Source organism: Oncorhynchus kisutch, unplaced genomic scaffold (genome assembly GCF_002021735.2).
Source record: "Oncorhynchus kisutch isolate 150728-3 unplaced genomic scaffold, Okis_V2 scaffold813, whole genome shotgun sequence".
NCBI classification, from domain to species: domain Eukaryota; kingdom Metazoa; phylum Chordata; class Actinopteri; order Salmoniformes; family Salmonidae; genus Oncorhynchus; species Oncorhynchus kisutch.
In genome coordinates this window covers 102,501-123,633 of record NW_022262758.1, presented here as the reverse complement: position 1 = coordinate 123,633, position 21,133 = coordinate 102,501, and the positions used below count along the sequence as shown (strand labels likewise).

The window sequence follows — 21,133 nt, the reverse complement described above, 5'->3', positions numbered from 1 at the left end:
ACATATGACCAATTCCATTAGACGACAACCTAGACAACATGACCAATTCCATAAGACGACAACCTAGACTACATATGACCAATTCCATTAGACGACAACCTAGACTACATATGACCAATTCCATTAGACGACAACCTAGACTACATATGACCAATTCCATAAGAGGACAACCTAGACTACATATGACCAATTCCATTAGACGACAACCTAGACAACATATGACCAATTCCATTAGACGACAACCTAGACTACATATGACCAATTCCATAAGACGACAACCTAGACAACATATGACCAATTCCATTAGACGACAACCTAGACTACATATGACCAATTCCATTAGACGACAACCTAGACTACATATGACCAATTCCATTAGACGACAACCTAGACTACATATGACCAATTCCATTAGACGACAACCTAGACAACATATGACCAATTCCATTAGACGACAACCTAGACTACATATGACCAATTCCATTAGACGACAACCTAGACTACATATGACCAATTCCATTAGACGACAACCTAGACTACATATGACCAATTCCATTAGACGACAACCTAGACTACATATGACCAATTCCATAAGACGACAACCTAGACTACATATGACCAATTCCATTAGACGACAACCTAGACTACATATGACCAATTCCATAAGACGACAACCTAGACTACATATGACCAATTCCATAAGACGACAACCTAGACAACATATGACCAATTCCATTAGACGACAACCTAGACTACATATGACCAATTCCATTAGACGACAACCTAGACTACATATGACCAATTCCATTAGACGACAACCTAGACTACATATGACCAATTCCATTAGACGACAACCTAGACAACATATGACCAATTCCATTAGACGACAACCTAGACTACATATGACCAATTCCATTAGACGACAACCTAGACTACATATGACCAATTCCATTAGACGACAACCTAGACTACATATGACCAATTCCATTAGACGACAACCTAGACTACATATGACCAATTCCATTAGACGACAACCTAGACTACATATGACCAATTCCATTAGACGACAACCTAGACTACATATGACCAATTCCATTAGACGACAACCTAGACTACATATGACCAATTCCATTAGACGACAACCTAGACTACATATGACCAATTCCATTAGACGACAACCTAGACTACATATGACCAATTCCATTAGACGACAACCTAGACTACATATGACCATTCCATTAGACGACAACCTAGACAACATATGACCAATTCCATTAGACGACAACCTAGACAACATATGACCAATTCCATTAGACGACAACCTAGACAACATATGACCAATTCCATTAGACGACAACCTAGACTACATATGACCAATTCCATTAGACGACAACCTAGACTACATATGACCAATTCCATTAGACGACAACCTAGACTACATATGACCAATTCCATTAGACGACAACCTAGACAACATATGACCAATTCCATTAGACGACAACCTAGACTACATATGACCAATTCCATTAGACGACAACCTAGACAACATATGACCAATTCCATTAGACGACAACCTAGACTACATATGACCAATTCCATTAGACGACAACCTAGACAACATATGACCAATTCCATTAGACGACAACCTAGACTACATATGACCTGACCAATTCCATTAGACGACAACCTAGACTACATATGACCAATTCCATTAGACGACAACCTAGACTACATATGACCAATTCCATTAGACGACAACCTAGACTACATATGACCAATTCCATTAGACGACAACCTAGACTACATATGACCAATTCCATTAGACGACAACCTAGACTACATATGACCAATTCCATTAGACGACAACCTAGACTACATATGACCAATTCCATTAGACGACAACCTAGACAACATATGACCAATTCCATTAGACGACAACCTAGACTACATATGACCAATTCCATTAGACGACAACCTAGACTACATATGACCAATTCCATAAGACGACAACCTAGACTACATATGACCAATTCCATTAGACGACAACCTAGACAACATATGACCAATTCCATAAGACGACAACCTAGACTACATATGACCAATTCCATAAGACGACAACCTAGACTACATATGACCAATTCCATTAGACGACAACCTAGACTACATATGACCAATTCCATTAGACGACAACCTAGACTACATATGACCAATTCCATTAGACGACAACCTAGACTACATATGACCAATTCCATTAGACGACAACCTAGACAACATATGACCAATTCCATTAGACGACAACCTAGACTACATATGACCAATTCCATTAGACGACAACCTAGACTACATATGACCAATTCCATTAGACGACAACCTAGACTACATATGACCAATTCCATTAGACGACAACCTAGACAACATATGACCAATTCCATTAGACGACAACCTAGACAACATATGACCAATTCCATTAGACGACAACCTAGACAACATATGACCAATTCCATTAGACGACAACCTAGACTACATATGACCAATTCCATTAGACGACAACCTAGACTACATATGACCAATTCCATTAGACGACAACCTAGACTACATATGACCAATTCCATTAGACGACAACCTAGACAACATATGACCAATTCCATTAGACGACAACCTAGACTACATATGACCAATTCCATTAGACGACAACCTAGACAACATATGACCAATTCCATTAGACGACAACCTAGACTACATATGACCAATTCCATTAGACGACAACCTAGACAACATATGACCAATTCCATTAGACGACAACCTAGACTACATATGACCAATTCCATTAGACGACAACCTAGACTACATATGACCAATTCCATTAGACGACAACCTAGACTACATATGACCAATTCCATTAGACGACAACCTAGACTACATATGACCAATTCCATTAGACGACAACCTAGACTACATATGACCAATTCCATTAGACGACAACCTAGACTACATATGACCAATTCCATTAGACGACAACCTAGACTACATATGACCAATTCCATTAGACGACAACCTAGACAACATATGACCAATTCCATTAGACGACAACCTAGACTACATATGACCAATTCCATTAGACGACAACCTAGACTACATATGACCAATTCCATAAGACGACAACCTAGACTACATATGACCAATTCCATTAGACGACAACCTAGACAACATATGACCAATTCCATAAGACGACAACCTAGACTACATATGACCAATTCCATAAGACGACAACCTAGACTACATATGACCAATTCCATTAGACGACAACCTAGACTACATATGACCAATTCCATTAGACGACAACCTAGACTACATATGACCAATTCCATAAGACGACAACCTAGACTACATATGACCAATTCCATTAGACGACAACCTAGACAACATATGACCAATTCCATAAGACGACAACCTAGACTACATATGACCAATTCCATAAGACGACAACCTAGACTACATATGACCAATTCCATTAGACGACAACCTAGACTACATATGACCAATTCCATAAGACGACAACCTAGACTACATATGACCAATTCCATTAGACGACAACCTAGACTACATATGACCAATTCCATTAGACGACAACCTAGACTACATATGACCAATTCCATTAGACGACAACCTAGACAACATATGACCAATTCCATTAGACGACAACCTAGACAACATATGACCAATTCCATTAGACGACAACCTAGACTACATATGACCAATTCCATTAGACGACAACCTAGACAACATATGACCAATTCCATTAGACGACAACCTAGACAACATATGACCAATTCCATTAGACGACAACCTAGACAACATATGACCAATTCCATTAGACGACAACCTAGACTACATATGACCAATTCCATAAGACGACAACCTAGACTACATATGACCAATTCCATAAGACGACAACCTAGACTACATATGACCAATTCCATTAGACTGATGTTGAGACGACAACCTAGACAACATATGACCAATTCCATAAGACGACAACCTAGACTACATATGACCAATTCCATAAGACGACAACCTAGACTACATATGACCAATTCCATAAGACGACAACCTAGACTACATATGACCAATTCCATTAGACGACAACCTAGACTACATATGACCAATTCCATTAGACTGATGTTGAGACGACAACCTAGACAACATATGACCAATTCCATAAGACGACAACCTAGACTACATATGACCAATTCCATAAGACGACAACCTAGACTACATATGACCAATTCCATAAGACGACAACCTAGACTACATATGACCAATTCCATAAGACGACAGCCTAGACTACATATGACCAATTCCATAAGACGACAACCTAGACTACATATGACCAATTCCATTAGACGTCAACCTAGACTACATATGACCAATTCCATTAGACGACAACCTAGACTACATATGACCAATTCCATAAGACGACAACCTAGACTACATATGACCAATTCCATTAGACTGATGTTGAGACGACAACCTAGACAACATATGACCAATTCCATAAGACGACAACCTAGACTACATATGACCAATTCCATTAGACGACAACCTAGACTACATATGACCAATTCCATTAGACGACAACCTAGACTACATATGACCAATTCCATAAGACGACAACCTAGACTACATATGACCAATTCCATTAGACGACAACCTAGACTACATATGACCAATTCCATTAGACGACAACCTAGACTACATATGACCAATTCCATTAGACGACAACCTAGACTACATATGACCAATTCCATTAGACGACAACCTAGACTACATATGACCAATTCCATTAGACGACAACCTAGACTACATATGACCAATTCCATTAGACGACAACCTAGACTACATATGACCAATTCCATTAGACGACAACCTAGACTACATATGACCAATTCCATTAGACGACAACCTAGACTACATATGACCAATTCCATTAGACGACAACCTAGACTACATATGACCAATTCCATTAGACGACAACCTAGACAACATATGACCAATTCCATTAGACGACAACCTAGACAACATATGACCAATTCCATTAGACGACAACCTAGACAACATATGACCAATTCCATTAGACGACAACCTAGACTACATATGACCAATTCCATTAGACGACAACCTAGACTACATATGACCAATTCCATTAGACGACAACCTAGACTACATATGACCAATTCCATTAGACGACAACCTAGACAACATATGACCAATTCCATTAGACGACAACCTAGACTACATATGACCAATTCCATTAGACGACAACCTAGACAACATATGACCAATTCCATTAGACGACAACCTAGACTACATATGACCAATTCCATTAGACGACAACCTAGACAACATATGACCAATTCCATTAGACGACAACCTAGACTACATATGACCAATTCCATTAGACGACAACCTAGACTACATATGACCAATTCCATTAGACGACAACCTAGACTACATATGACCAATTCCATTAGACGACAACCTAGACTACATATGACCAATTCCATTAGACGACAACCTAGACTACATATGACCAATTCCATTAGACGACAACCTAGACTACATATGACCAATTCCATTAGACGACAACCTAGACTACATATGACCAATTCCATTAGACGACAACCTAGACAACATATGACCAATTCCATTAGACGACAACCTAGACTACATATGACCAATTCCATTAGACGACAACCTAGACTACATATGACCAATTCCATAAGACGACAACCTAGACTACATATGACCAATTCCATTAGACGACAACCTAGACAACATATGACCAATTCCATAAGACGACAACCTAGACTACATATGACCAATTCCATAAGACGACAACCTAGACTACATATGACCAATTCCATTAGACGACAACCTAGACTACATATGACCAATTCCATAAGACGACAACCTAGACAACATATGACCAATTCCATTAGACGACAACCTAGACAACATATGACCAATTCCATAAGACGACAACCTAGACTACATATGACCATTCCATAAGACGACAACCTAGACTACATATGACCAATTCCATTAGACGACAACCTAGACTACATATGACCAATTCCATAAGACGACAACCTAGACTACATATGACCAATTCCATTAGACGACAACCTAGACTACATATGACCAATTCCATTAGACGACAACCTAGACTACATATGACCAATTCCATTAGACGACAACCTAGACAACATATGACCAATTCCATTAGACGACAACCTAGACAACATATGACCAATTCCATTAGACGACAACCTAGACTACATATGACCAATTCCATTAGACGACAACCTAGACAACATATGACCAATTCCATTAGACGACAACCTAGACAACATATGACCAATTCCATTAGACGACAACCTAGACAACATATGACCAATTCCATTAGACGACAACCTAGACTACATATGACCAATTCCATAAGACGACAACCTAGACTACATATGACCAATTCCATAAGACGACAACCTAGACTACATATGACCAATTCCATTAGACTGATGTTGAGACGACAACCTAGACAACATATGACCAATTCCATAAGACGACAACCTAGACTACATATGACCAATTCCATAAGACGACAACCTAGACTACATATGACCAATTCCATAAGACGACAACCTAGACTACATATGACCAATTCCATTAGACGACAACCTAGACTACATATGACCAATTCCATTAGACTGATGTTGAGACGACAACCTAGACAACATATGACCAATTCCATAAGACGACAACCTAGACTACATATGACCAATTCCATAAGACGACAACCTAGACTACATATGACCAATTCCATAAGACGACAACCTAGACTACATATGACCAATTCCATAAGACGACAGCCTAGACTACATATGACCAATTCCATAAGACGACAACCTAGACTACATATGACCAATTCCATTAGACGTCAACCTAGACTACATATGACCAATTCCATTAGACGACAACCTAGACTACATATGACCAATTCCATAAGACGACAACCTAGACTACATATGACCAATTCCATTAGACTGATGTTGAGACGACAACCTAGACAACATCTGACCAATTCCATAAGACGACAACCTAGACTACATATGACCAATTCCATTAGACGACAACCTAGACTACATATGACCAATTCCATTAGACGACAACCTAGACTACATATGACCAATTCCATAAGACGACAACCTAGACTACATATGACCAATTCCATTAGACGACAACCTAGACTACATATGACCAATTCCATAAGACGACAACCTAGACTACATATGACCAATTCCATAAGACGACAACCTAGACTACATATGACCAATTCCATTAGACAACAACCTAGACTACATATGACCAATTCCATAAGACGACAACCTAGACTACATATGACCAATTCCATAAGACGACAACCTAGACTACATATGACCAATTCCATTAGACGTCAACCTAGACTACATATGACCAATTCCATTAGACGACAACCTAGACTACATATGACCAATTCCATAAGACGACAACCTAGACTACATATGACCAATTCCATAACAGACTGGTGCTGAGACTCAGATTTGTCCCTTTAAAATGTATGTCAAACAAAAAAAAACTATGATTGCAAAGTTTAACAAACCATACAACTCCATACACAGATGTGTATTGATCTGGATTGAAGCCAAACCAACAGCCAGTATAAACCTGTGTTTAGCCTACAGACAGACATCTCCTCCTATTCTTTGCATTGAGACACAGGGGGAGAGAGAGAGAGCAGTAGGCAGAAATTCTGTTCAGGAGTGATGCTGCATCAGCCCAGGGCAAAGGAGGGGAGAGGGGATGCTAGATCAGCCCAGGGCAGAGGAGGGGAGAGGGGCTGCTAGATCAGCCCAGGGCAGAGGAGGGGAGAGGGGATGCTATCTAAGGTAGCAATTGTCCTTATGTTAAATAATGCAGCCAATCAAATGACATTGACATTTTTTTGTTAAATAGCTTCCATAAGCAAGCAAACAGACATCTGGACACCAGCTTCCACATTCAGATGGACTGGCATTACAGCCAAGATGGACTGGCATTACAGCCTAGACTGGCATTATAGCCAAGATGGACTGGCATTACAGCCTAGACTGGCATTACAGCCTAGACTGGCATTACAGCCTAGACTGGCATTACAGCCTAGATGGACTGGCATTACAGCCTAGACTGGCATTACAGCCTAGATGGACTGGCATTACAGCCTAGACTGGCATTACTGCCTAGATGGACTGGCATTAAAGCCTAGATGGACTGGCATTACAGCCTAGATGGACTGGCATTACAGCCTAGATGGACTGGCATTACAGCCTAGATGGACTGGCATTACAGCCTAGATGGACTGGCATTACAGCCTAGATGGACTGGCATTACAGCCTAGACTGGCATTACAGCCTAGACTGGCATTACAGCCTAGACTGGCATTACAGCCTAGATGGACTGGCATTACAGCCTAGACTGGCATTACAGCCTAGATGGACTGGCATTACAGCCTAGACTGGCATTACAGCCTAGATGGACTGGCATTACAGCCTAGATGGACTGGCATTACTGCCTAGATGTACTGGCATTACAGCCGAGACTGGCATTACAGCCTAGATGTACTGGCATTACAGCCTAGACTGGCATTACAGCCTAGATGGACTGGCATTACTGCCTAGATGGACTGGCATTACAGCCAAGATGGACTGGCATTACAGCCTAGATGGACTGGCATTACAGCCTAGATGGACTGGCATTACAGCCTAGATGGACTGGCATTACTGCCTAGATGGACTGGCATTACAGCCAAGATGGACTGGCATTACAGCCTAGATGGACTGGCATTACAGCCTAGACGTACTGGCATTACAGCCTAGATGGACTGGCATTACAGCCAAGATGGACTGGCATTACAGCCTAGATGGACTGGCATTACAGCCTAGATGGACTGGCATTACAGCCTAGACTGGCATTACAGCCTAGATGGACTGGCATTACAGCCTAGATGGACTGGCATTACAGCCTAGACTGGCATTACAGCCTAGACGTACTGGCATTAAAGCCTAGACTGGCATTACAGCCTAGATGGACTGGCATTACAGCCAAGATGGACTGGCATTACAGCCTAGATGGACTGGCATTACAGCCTAGACTGGCATTACAGCCTAGACGTACTGGCATTAAAGCCTAGACTGGCATTACAGCCTAGATGGACTGGCATTAAAGCCTAGACTGGCATTACAGCCTAGACTGGCATTACAGCCTAGATGGACTGGCATTACAGCCTAGACTGGCATTACAGCCTAGATGGACTGGCATTACTGCCTAGATGGACTGGCATTACAGCCTAGATGTACTGGCATTACAGCCTAGATGGACTGGCATTACAGCCAAGATGGACTGGCATTACAGCCAAGATGGACTGGCATTACAGCCAAGATGGACTGGCATTACTGCCTAGATGGACTGGCATTACAGCCTAGACTGGCATTACTGCCTAGATGGACTGGCATTACAGCCTAGATGGACTGGCATTAAAGCCTAGATGGACTGGCATTACTGCCTAGACGGACTGGCATTACAGCCTAGACTGGCATTACAGCCTAGATTGGCATTACTGCCTAGACTGGCATTACAGCCTAGATGGACTGGCATTACAGCCTAGACTGGCATTACAGCCTAAATGGACTGGCATTACAGCCTAGACTGGCATTACTGCCTAGATGGACTGGCATTACTGCCTATATGGACTGGCATTACAGCCTAGACTGGCATTACTGCCTAGATGGACTGGCATTACTGCCTAGATGGACTGGCATTACAGCCTAGATGGACTGGCATTACAGCCTAGACTGGCATTACTGCCTAGATGGACTGGCATTACTGCCTAGATGGACTGGCATTACTGCCTAGACTGGCATTACAGACTAGATGGACTGGCATTACAGCCTAGACTGGCATTACAGCCTAGACTGGCATTACAGCCTAGATGGAATGGCATTACAGCCTAGATGGACTGACATTACTGCCTAGATGGACTGGCATTACAGCCTAGATGGACTGGCATTACAGCCTAGACTGGCATTACAGCCTAGATGGACTGGCATTACAGCCTAGACTGGCATTACAGCCTAGACTGGCATTACTGCCTAGATGGACTGGCATTACAGCCTAGATGGACTGGCATTACAGCCTAGACTGGCATTACAGCCTAGATGGACTGGCATTACAGCCTAGATGGACTGGCATTACAGCCTAGACTGGCATTACAGCCTAGATGGACTGGCATTACTGCCTAGATGGACTGGCATTACTGCCTAGATGGACTGGCATTACTGCCTAGATGGACTGGCATTACAGCCTAGACTGGCATTACAGCCTAGATGGACTGGCATTACAGACTAGATGGACTGGCATTACAGCCTAGATGGACTGGCATTAAGATGTAGATTAAGAAACACACACTGACCAGGTAGATAACATCGTTAAAACACATTTCCAGTAGTAGACTACGAATTAATATATATTTTCCTATTCATCACAACTACCTCCCGCCCCTCACTGTCAAGCCCATCTCACGGCATGCAGCTGACTGCAGTGGCGAGTGGATAGGATAGAGCAGAAGTGTTATAAACTCAGTGTTTAGCATAGGGCTCAAGAACGCCTACTCCATTGATATGAGCTACCAGCGTGTTCACAATTCAATCCGTGACATCTAATCATTGTTTATCTTCATTTTTCCCGTTTCAGCACCTCGGCATCCGTAGGCTACTTTTACAGTAAACCCCGAGCTCGGGCGCTCCATCCTTTGACACCCACGATGCGAATTCCAGATGGCACTGTAGATGATGCGACATCGTCATGACGAATCACGTTCAACATCCATTAAGATCTAGTGAACTTAAAGTCAAATTAAATGTAGTAATAAATAACGATATGACACACAAAGCTGTCAACTGTAGTCTCTGCGCTCAGCGCGGCGCAGCAGCTTTGCGGTAAACTCTGCGCCAACAGCCAGAACCGAACCGGAGGAATCAAACGCGATGCAGACAAATCTACAACCGAACCAACAGCAGTATCAAACCGACATATTACAAGTGTAATCGCTTAGAAATGCACTTACGGTTCGTAGGAACTGGATTTCATCTTCGCCGGCTTCTCCCGCATCAGCCATAGTTGCCGTCCGCGACAGAGACCCGACAGAGCCGAACGGAGTATCCGTGTGGAGGCGACAGAAGGCAGCACCGGGGATGCTGCTGACCGTAGCTGAAGAATAACCCAGGATGTGTTGCCTCGCTCTCATTGGACGGGTTACATATTCAAAACGAGGAGGAGTTGTGCAGGTGTGTGTGTGAGCCGAGACTTTGAAGATGATCACTGTGCTCCCTCTTCCGGTATCATTTAAAAACAGATGGTGCACCAACGTGAACGGATGAAGGAAGATACGATTCTACTGTTATTGAAGAACGGCGTCGTACACCGACGGTGGTTGGAGATTCTGGTTGATTGAGTCATTAAAAAATCGTTAAAATAGGATTAGCTTGAGGTATGTCAGGAATGTTGCTGTTTTATCACGGGAGGCATATCCCGATCAACCAACCAACTAATCAATCAATATTTCGATACAAGGCCAGCCAATATAGTATATGGTCTGTTAAAGAGCGCTGCAGCTAGTGTTGTTTTGTAATCGTATAATACAACAGACATCAAGACAGAGCCACATACTGAGTAAATTATTTTATACTAATGTTCTGTAATCTCAGAACATTCATAAAATAAAATAAATCACTACTTCTTTTCAGAAATAGTGGACACCTCCAGGATAAATCGATAACATTGCAAAATGACAATGATAACAGGTCAGTCAATAGTTTTTGGCACATTTCTTTAAAGACAAATTGTGAAACAATCCAAATCATTCAAATCTGTATTTTACAATAACCATTCATAAAAAACATGTACCTTTTTATAGAGGTTTAGACATTAATATGGCGTGTCAAGTAAGTGTACATTTTGTAATTAAGACCATTTTTACTAATTATAAATTTTGTAAACAAGTTGTATCTAATTAGCGTAAATACAATCTCAAATAAAAACTGCTGAGGAAATGTACGTCTTTTAGAACCAAATATGTCCCTAATGATCCAATTCTGAAATTAAACCATATCTGTTAATTATTCAAATCTAAGATTGTGATTGCCAGAATAATGTATAAATGACATTGGCAACAGTTGTTGTATTAAAACTGTCAAATGTTAGACCATACAAAAACAGCTCCATTTCTTAACTGACAGGTGGCCATTTTGAAAATAGCTATAAAAATTAAACTTATTTTTTTCAAGTTGAGCCTCGATTCACTGGAAGTGTAGTTTTTAAAATTATCTGGCCCTAAGCAGGGTCTAGAAGGGATGCAGATTTTTTCAGAATGTACTTTTTGTAGCAAGTTAGGAGCATTAATGTAGCAGGTTTGGGAGCATTAACGTAGCAGGTTAGGGAGAATTAACGTAGCAGGTTTGAGAGAATTAACGTAGCAGGTTAGGGAGAATTAACGTAGCAGGTTAGGGAGAATTAACGTAGCGTAGGGATTACGTAGCAGGTTAGGAGAACTAACGTAGCAGGTTTGAGAGAATTAACGTAGCAGGTTAGGGAGAATTAACGTAGCAGGTTAGGGAGAATTAACGTAGCAGGTTTGAGAGAACTAACGTAGCAGGTTTGAGAGAATTAACGTAGCAGGTTAGGGAGAATTAACGTAGCAGGTTTGGGACAATTAACGTAGCAGGTTAGGGAGAATTAACGTAGCAGGTTAGGGAGAACTAACGTAGCAGGTTTGAGAGAATTAACGTAGCAGGTTAGGGAGAATTAACGTAGCAGGTTAGGGAGAATTAACGTAGCAGGTTTGAGAGAATTAACGTAGCAGGTTAGGGAGAACTAACGTAGCAGGTTTGAGAGAATTAACGTAGCAGGTTAGGGAGAATTAACGTAGCAGGTTTGGGACAATTAACGTAGCAGGTTAGGGAGAATTAACGTAGCAGGTTAGGGAGAATTAACGTAGCAGGTTAGGGAGAATTAACGTAGCAGGTTAGGGAGAATTAACGTAGCAGGTTAGGGAGAATTAACGTAGCAGGTTAGGGAGAACTAACGTAGCAGGTTAGGGAGAATTAACGTAGCAGGTTAGGGAGAACTAACGTAGCAGGTTTGAGAGAATTAACGTAGCAGGTTAGGGAGAATTAACGTAGCAGGTTAGGGAGAATTAACGTAGCAGGTTTGAGAGAATTAACGTAGCAGGTTAGGGAGAACTAACGTAGCAGGTTTGAGAGAATTAACGTAGCAGGTTAGGGAGAATTAACGTAGCAGGTTTGGGACAATTAACGTAGCAGGTTAGGGAGAACTAACGTAGCAGGTTAGAGAGAATTAACGTAGCAGGTTAGGGAGAACTAACGTAGCAGGTTTGAGAGAATTAACGTAGCAGGTTAGGGAGAACTAACATAGCAGGTTAGGGAGAACTAACGTAGCAGGTTTGAAAGAATTAACGAAGCAGGTTTGGGAGAATTAACGTAGCAGGTTAGGGAGAATTAACGTAGCAGGTTTGGGACAATTAACGTAGCAGGTTAGGGAGAACTAACGTAGCAGGTTAGGGAGAATTAACGTAGCAGGTTAGGGAGAACTAACGTAGCAGGTTTGAGAGAATTAACGTAGCAGGTTAGGGAGAACTAACGTAGCAGGTTAGGGAGAACTAACGTAGCAGGTTAGGGAGAATTAACGTAGCAGGTTAGGGAGAACTAACGTAGCAGGTTTGAGAGAATTAACGTAGCAGGTTAGGGAGAACTAACGTAGCAGGTTAGGGAGAACTAACGTAGCGGGTTAGGGAGAACTAACGTAGCAGGTTTGAAAGAATTAACGAAGCAGGTTTGGGAGAATTAACGTAGGTTTGGGAGAATTAACGTAGCACGCAGGTTTGGGAGAATTAGCAGGTTAGGGAGAATTAACGTAGCAGGTTAGGAGAATTGGGTTAAGGTTGGGAAAAGGGTTAGAATTTGTCAACTTTTGACATCAATTTGACAAAAGCTGTATCCCATCTAGACATGACCATTGAGCAGCGCGTCTGTTTTCTAGGTAGTGGTTGTGGATGCATTAGTGTCGTAGCCCAGGATTGGTTGAAGTATCACTGTCAGTCAGTGTCGTAGCCCAGGATCGGCCCCAGCCAGCGTTCCACCTCAGACACTGGCATCTCTTTCCTCCCAGCATAGTCCTCCACCTGTGGTAACATGACATACCACACATTAACATACCACACTAGCATAATGTCATGACAAACCAGACATTAACATACCACACGTTAATATAATGTCATGACATACCATACATTAACATAATGTCATGACATACCAAACATTAACATAATGTCATGACATACCACACATTAACATAATGTCATGACATACCACACATTAACATAATGCCATGACATACCACACATTAACATAATGTCATGACATACCACACATTAACATAATGTCATGACATACCACACATTAACACCATTAACATAATGTCATGGCATACCACACATTAACATAATGTCATGACATCCCACACATTAACACCATTAACATAATGTCATGACATCCCACACATTAACACCATTAACATCATGTCATGACATCCCACACATTAACACCATTAACATACCACACATTATCATGTCATGACATCCCACACATTAACACCATTAACATAATGTCATGACATCCCACACATTAACACCATTAACATCATGTCATGACATACCACACATTAACACCATTAACATAATGTCATTACATACCACACATTAACACCATTAACATAATGTCATTACATACCACACATTAACACCATTAACATCATGTCATGACATCCCACACATTACCACACATTAACATAATGTCATGACATACCACACATTAACACCATTAACATAATGTCATGACATACCACACATTAACATAATGTCATGACATCCCACACATTAACACCATTAACATCATGTCATGACATCCCACACATTAACACCATTAACATAATGTCATTACATACCACACATTAACACCATTAACATAATGTCATTACATACCACACATTAACACCATTAACATCATGACATACCACACATTAACACCATTAACATAATGTCATGACATACCACACATTAACACCATTAACATCATGTCATGACATACCACACATTAACACCATTAACATCATGTCATTACATACCACACATTAACACCATGAACATAATGTCATGACATACCACACATTAACACCATTAACACAATGTCATTACATACCGCTCATTAACATAATGGCATTACATACCACACATTAACACCATTACCTGCTGGTTACTAGTCCAACGCTCTAACCACTAGGCTACCTGCTGGTTACTGGCCCAACGCTCTAACCACTAGGCTACCTGCTGGTTACTGGCCCAACGCTCTAACCACTAGGCTACCTGCTAGTTACTGGCCCAACACTCTAACCACTAGGCTACCTGCTGGTTACTGGCCCAACACTCTAACCACTAGGCTACCTGCTGGTTACTGGCCCAACGCTCTAACCACTAGGCTACCTGCTAGTTACTGGCCCAACACTCTAACCACTAGGCTACCTGCTGGTTACTGGCCCAACACTCTAACCACTAGGCTACCTGCTGGTTACTGACCCAACGCTCTAACCACTAGGCTACCTGCTGGTTACTAGTCCAACGCTCTAACCACTAGGCTACCTGCTGGTTACTGGCCCAACACTCTAACCACTAGGCTACCTGCTGGTTACTGACCCAACGCTCTAACCACTAGGCTACCTGCTGGTTACTGGCCCAACACTCTAACCACTAGGCTACCTGCTGGTTACTGGCCCAACACTCTAACCACTAGGCTACCTGCTGGTTACTGGCCCAACGCTCTAACCACTAGGCTACCTGCTAGTTACTGGCCCAACACTCTAACCACTAGGCTACCTGCTGGTTACTGGCCTAACGCACTAACCACTAGGCTACCTGCTGGTTACTGACCCAACACTCTAACCACTAGGCTACCTGCTGGTTACTGACCCAACACTCTAACCACTAGGCTACCTGCTGGTTACTGGCCCAACACTCTAACCACTAGGCTACCTGCTGGTTACTGGCCCAACACTCTAACCACTAGGCTACCTGCTGGTTACTGGCCCAACACTCTAACCACTAGGCTACCTGCTGGTTACTAGTCCAACGCTCTAACCACTAGGCTACCTGCCGCCCCAAGTACATGTAAAATCCCATAGAGAACGCTAACTAAATGTTAACGAGCGCATTTTGGACCGTTTCTGACCTAAACTATACAAGTACACTCAAAAATGCTACTCAGTTTGCTGCACAAAACACACACATATATATATATATTAGACAGCAAGGCTCTTGATTCAGGAGGGGATTCTCTGCTGTTACGAAGCAAACGCTTGGTTTTGGAAGAAGCTAACCACTTCGCTAGATAGGCTAACGTGCTACTAATATTAGCACACCAAATACACAACTACAGCGCTTTTAGACAGCTAGACAGGATTTGAACCAAGGACTGTAGTGACGCCTCTTGAACAGTGCCTTAGGCCCAAGTGTCAGTGGGGGTTTAAAAACAGCGCCCCCTTGTGGTGGGTTGTTAATCGGTTACATAACAAATAAAACAAATGAATCCCATCCTGAGCCTGTATCAGTACCTGTTCTCTGGTGACCTTTCCCACAGCGAAGTAGGTAGCTTTAGGGTGAGAGAAGTACAGCCCAGAGACAGCAGCTGCTGGGGTCATGGCCAGAGACTCAGTCAACTTGATACCTGGAAACACATCAGACATCATCAAAACCTCATTTAGAGACTCTCTCAAGCGGCTGGGATTTTGGGGGTCGCCATCAGTCATAAAAGCCAACCAACACAGAAAGAAGTCTATAATGCAGAAACTACTCTATACCCCCCCCCCCCCCATCTCAACTAGACATTCATCTGCACTGATAGGAAAAGACTGGACAGGTGGTAACAATATGGTTTAGAAGCTCCTCATTAGACTGTCAATTAGACATTCATCTGGACAGGTGGAAAACAACATGGTTTAGAAGCTCCTCGTTAGACTGTCAATTAGACATTCATCTGGACAGGTGGAAACAACATGGTTTAGAAACTCCTCGTTAGACTGTCAATTAGACATTCATCTGGACAGGTGGAAAACAACATGGTTTAGAAGCTCCTCATTAGACTGTCTTTCACCTGGTCAGATGTATCAGATGAAAGGGGAGAGGGGTTGAGAGGAAGAGGCCTTACCCGTCTTCTCCTCTACCTCGCCCAGTGTCCACATGGCGGTCTTCTCAGTGTGGTCGGGCTGGGAGGGGTATCCTGCGGCTGGCCTGATGCCCTCGTAACGGATCCTGTGCATGTCCTCAGTCGGGAGGTTCTCCTCCATGCTGTAGCCCCACAGCTCCCTACGCACCCTGGCGTGGAGCTCCTCGGCAAACGCCTGGTGGACGGGGAGACGCACAGACCTTTAGCTTCTCATGGACTCTAATGTCACTGTTCACCTGGCCTATTAGTGGCTTCCTATTGGCCTATAGTTATCAGTCTGTCAGGTATGGCTTCCTATTGGGCTGTAGTTATCAGTCTGTCATGTATGGCTTCCTATTGGGCTGTAGTTATCAGTCTGTCACGTATGGCTTCCTATTGGGCTGTAGTTATCAGTCTGTCACGTATGGCTTCCTATTGGGCTATAGTTATCAGTCTGTCATGTATGGCTTCCTATTGGGCTGTAGTTATCAGTATAGTAACACTAGAGTCAATACCTCAGCCAGTCCGTACCTCAGTATAGTAACACTAGAGTCTGTACCTCAATATAGTAACACTAGAGTCCTCAGCCAGGTGTCAGTATAGTGACACTAGAGTCCGTACCTCCAGTATAGTGACACTAGAGTCCGTACCTCAGTATAGTAACACTAGAGTCCTCAGCCAGGTGTCAGTATAGTAACACTAGAGTCCGTACCTCAGTATAGTGACACTAGAGTCCTCAGCTAGGAGTCAGTATAGTAACACTGGAGTCCATACCTCAGTATAGTAACACTAGAGTCCTCAGCTAGGAGTCAGTATAGTAACACTAGAGTCCTCAGCTAGGTGTCAGTATAGTAACACTAGAGTCCGTACCTCAGTATAGTGACACTAGAGTCCGTACCTCAGTATAGTAACACTAGAGTCTGTACCTCAGCTAGGAGTCAGTATAGTAACACTAGAGTCCGTACCTCACTATAGTAACACTAGAGTCCATACCTCAGTATAGTAACACTAGAGTCCTCAGCCAGGTGTCAGTTTAGTAACACTAGAGTCCTCAGCTAGGTGTCAGTATATAGTCCGTATCTCAGTATAGTGACACTACAGTCCGTACCTCAGTATAGTAACACTAGAGTCCGTACCTCAGCCAGGTGTCAGTATAGTGACACTAGAGTCCGTACCTCAGTATAGTGAAACTAGAGTCCGTACCTCAGTATAGTAACACTAGAGTCCATACCTCAGTATAGTGACACTAGAGTCCGTACCTCAGTATAGTGACACTAGAGTCCGTACCTCAGTATAGTGACACTAGAGTCCGTACCTCAGTATAGTAACAATAGTCCGTACCTCAGTATAGTGACACTAGAGTCCGTACCTCAGTATAGTAACACTAGAGTCCGTACCTCAGCCAGGTGTCAGTATAGTAACACTAGAGTCCATACCTCAGCCAGGCGGTCTGCCAGAGCCTTCACCATGATACTGTTGTAGTCGTCTCCCTGGGTCTCAAACTGTTTGCTCAGCTCCTCCGCTCCGAACACAGCTACAGCAAACATCCCCATGTAGTCCGACACACGGCTGGCCCTCGGGGCCACGAAGTCGGACAGGCAGTAGTAGGGGTCTGAGCTGGCACTGTCCTTCTCTGCCTACAAGACAAACACAGTTATCTTACAATACATGCTTGTTGTTCGGGTTGACCCCATTTAGTCGGCTGTTTCCATTGATTGGTCCATAGACTGTTGGTCGACCCAGATGTCTTTAAGTCGAGCAGTAGCAACAAAATCTAAACAATTGGTGTACAAGACACCTTTCTGATTGGCTCCTGTCTGATTGGACTGATCCATTGTGGAGGCCTGTCTGAGTGGACTAATCCATTATGGAGGCCTGTCTGAGTGGACTAATCCATTATAGAGGCCTGTCTGAGTGGACTAATCCATTATAGAGGCCTGTCTGAGTGGACTAATCCATTATAGAGACCTGTCTGAGTGGACTAATCCATTATGGAGGCCTGTCTGAGTGGACTAATCCATTATAGAGGCCTGTCTGAGTGGACTAATCCATTATAGAGGTCTATCTCAGTGGACTAATCCATTATAGAGGCCTGTCTCAGTGGACTAATCCATTGTAGAGGTCTGTCTCAGTGGACTAATCCATTATAGAGACCTGTCTCAGTGGACCGATCCATTGTGGAGGCTGTGGGGGTGACACAGTCCATCAGTCTAAGACATATGCTACCGTAATTATATATGGTTATATTATGTAAGAACAACGGTGCAACACAAATAATGCACTGTCAGCTGTGGTGTGTACCTTCCAAATCATATCCAATCAATTGAATTTACCACAGGTGGTCTCCAATCGAGTTGAAGAAACATCTCAAGGATGATCAATGGAAACAGGATGCAGCTGAACTCAATTTAGAGTCTCAAAGCAAAGGGTCTGAATACTTATGTAAATAAGATATCCGTTTTTTATTTGGAATAAATTAGCAAAAAAATATAAAAACCTGTTTTTGCTTTGTCATTATGGGGTATTGTGATGTCATTATGGGGTATTGTGATGTCATTACTGTGTATTGTGATGTCATTACTGTGTATTGTGTGTAGAGATTGATGAGGAAAATAAAACAATTTAACCCATTTTAGAATAAGGCTGTAATGTAACAGAATGTGGAAAAAAATCAAGGGGTCTGAATACTTTGTATATCAATCAACAATCAACACACAGTTCATGATGTGAAATGCAAATCAAGCATTTTACTTTTTAAATAAAATAAATGCGAATAATTAAGAGTAAACAATAAATAAACCGTTCCGTTTCAGAAATTTAATTCACGAATGAACGCGACTGTTTTTAGTCTTTGCTGTAATAAATGCTTTAAAAAAAAAAAACAGACTCTTTGGGAGACTTATAATGTATTTAGTGTTGTTTACATTGGTCCAAACGGTCAGAAAAAATGATATTGTAATCTAACAGCACCTGTTTGGTACACACATCATCCTAATATGCAGCACTTTCTCCAGAACTTGTGTTTCCTGATCCACACATCGGACTTCCCCTTTACCTCCTGAGCAACCAGTAAACATTCCCATCCCGTTTTAAGTTTGTCAGGTCCTCTGGATCCATTTAGCCGTCGCATGTGTTACAGTGCTCAAGAGTTTGTTATAACAAATGTATTGATGTGATATGCTATAGGTCAGGCCCTATTGGTCATGTCACAGTCACTAGCTGCAGCAGGGAGGAGCGAGAGACAGCAGGGAGGAGAGAGAGACGGCAGGGAGGAGGGAGAGACGGCGGGGAGGAGAGAGAGACGGCAGGGAGGAGAGAGAGAGACAGCAGGGAGGAGAGAGAGAGACAGCGGGGAGGAGAGAGAGACAGCGGGGAGGAGAGAGACAGCAGGGAGGAGAGAGAGAGAGACAGCAGGGAGGAGAGAGACAGCAGGGAGGAGAGAGAGAGAGACAGCAGGGAGGAGAGAGATGGCAGGGAGGAGAGAGAGAGAGACAGCAGGGAGGAGAGAGATGGCAGGGAGGAGAGAGAGACAGCGGGTTCTAGTCACACAGTCACTAGCTGTTTTGTTTGACACAGAGCAGCAATCAAATCAATTGCTGGTCGGAATCCCTCGAGTGAAGTGTGTCTTTCATTATTTCATCAAACAGTGTGCTTAAAGCATCAGACAAGCTCAGTGCCTATAGCTCAGTGAACGTAGTTGATTTGATTAAAACACACAGGATGTTATATGGAAA

General features: G+C 42.6%; 1 protein-coding gene across 1 annotated transcript in view; it reads right to left on the bottom strand.

The window, feature by feature from the left end:
• Positions 1-14,221: 14,221 nt before the first annotated feature.
• LOC109886805 (methionine synthase-like) overlaps positions 14,222-21,133 on the bottom strand; it is a 65,132-nt gene continuing 58,220 nt past the window's right edge. Inside the window, 4 exon segments of the mRNA XM_031816525.1 lie at positions 14,222-14,329; positions 16,810-16,922; positions 17,403-17,595; positions 18,836-19,036. Coding sequence (XP_031672385.1) covers positions 14,243-14,329; positions 16,810-16,922; positions 17,403-17,595; positions 18,836-19,036 — 594 coding nt within the window. The 3' untranslated portion in view covers positions 14,222-14,242.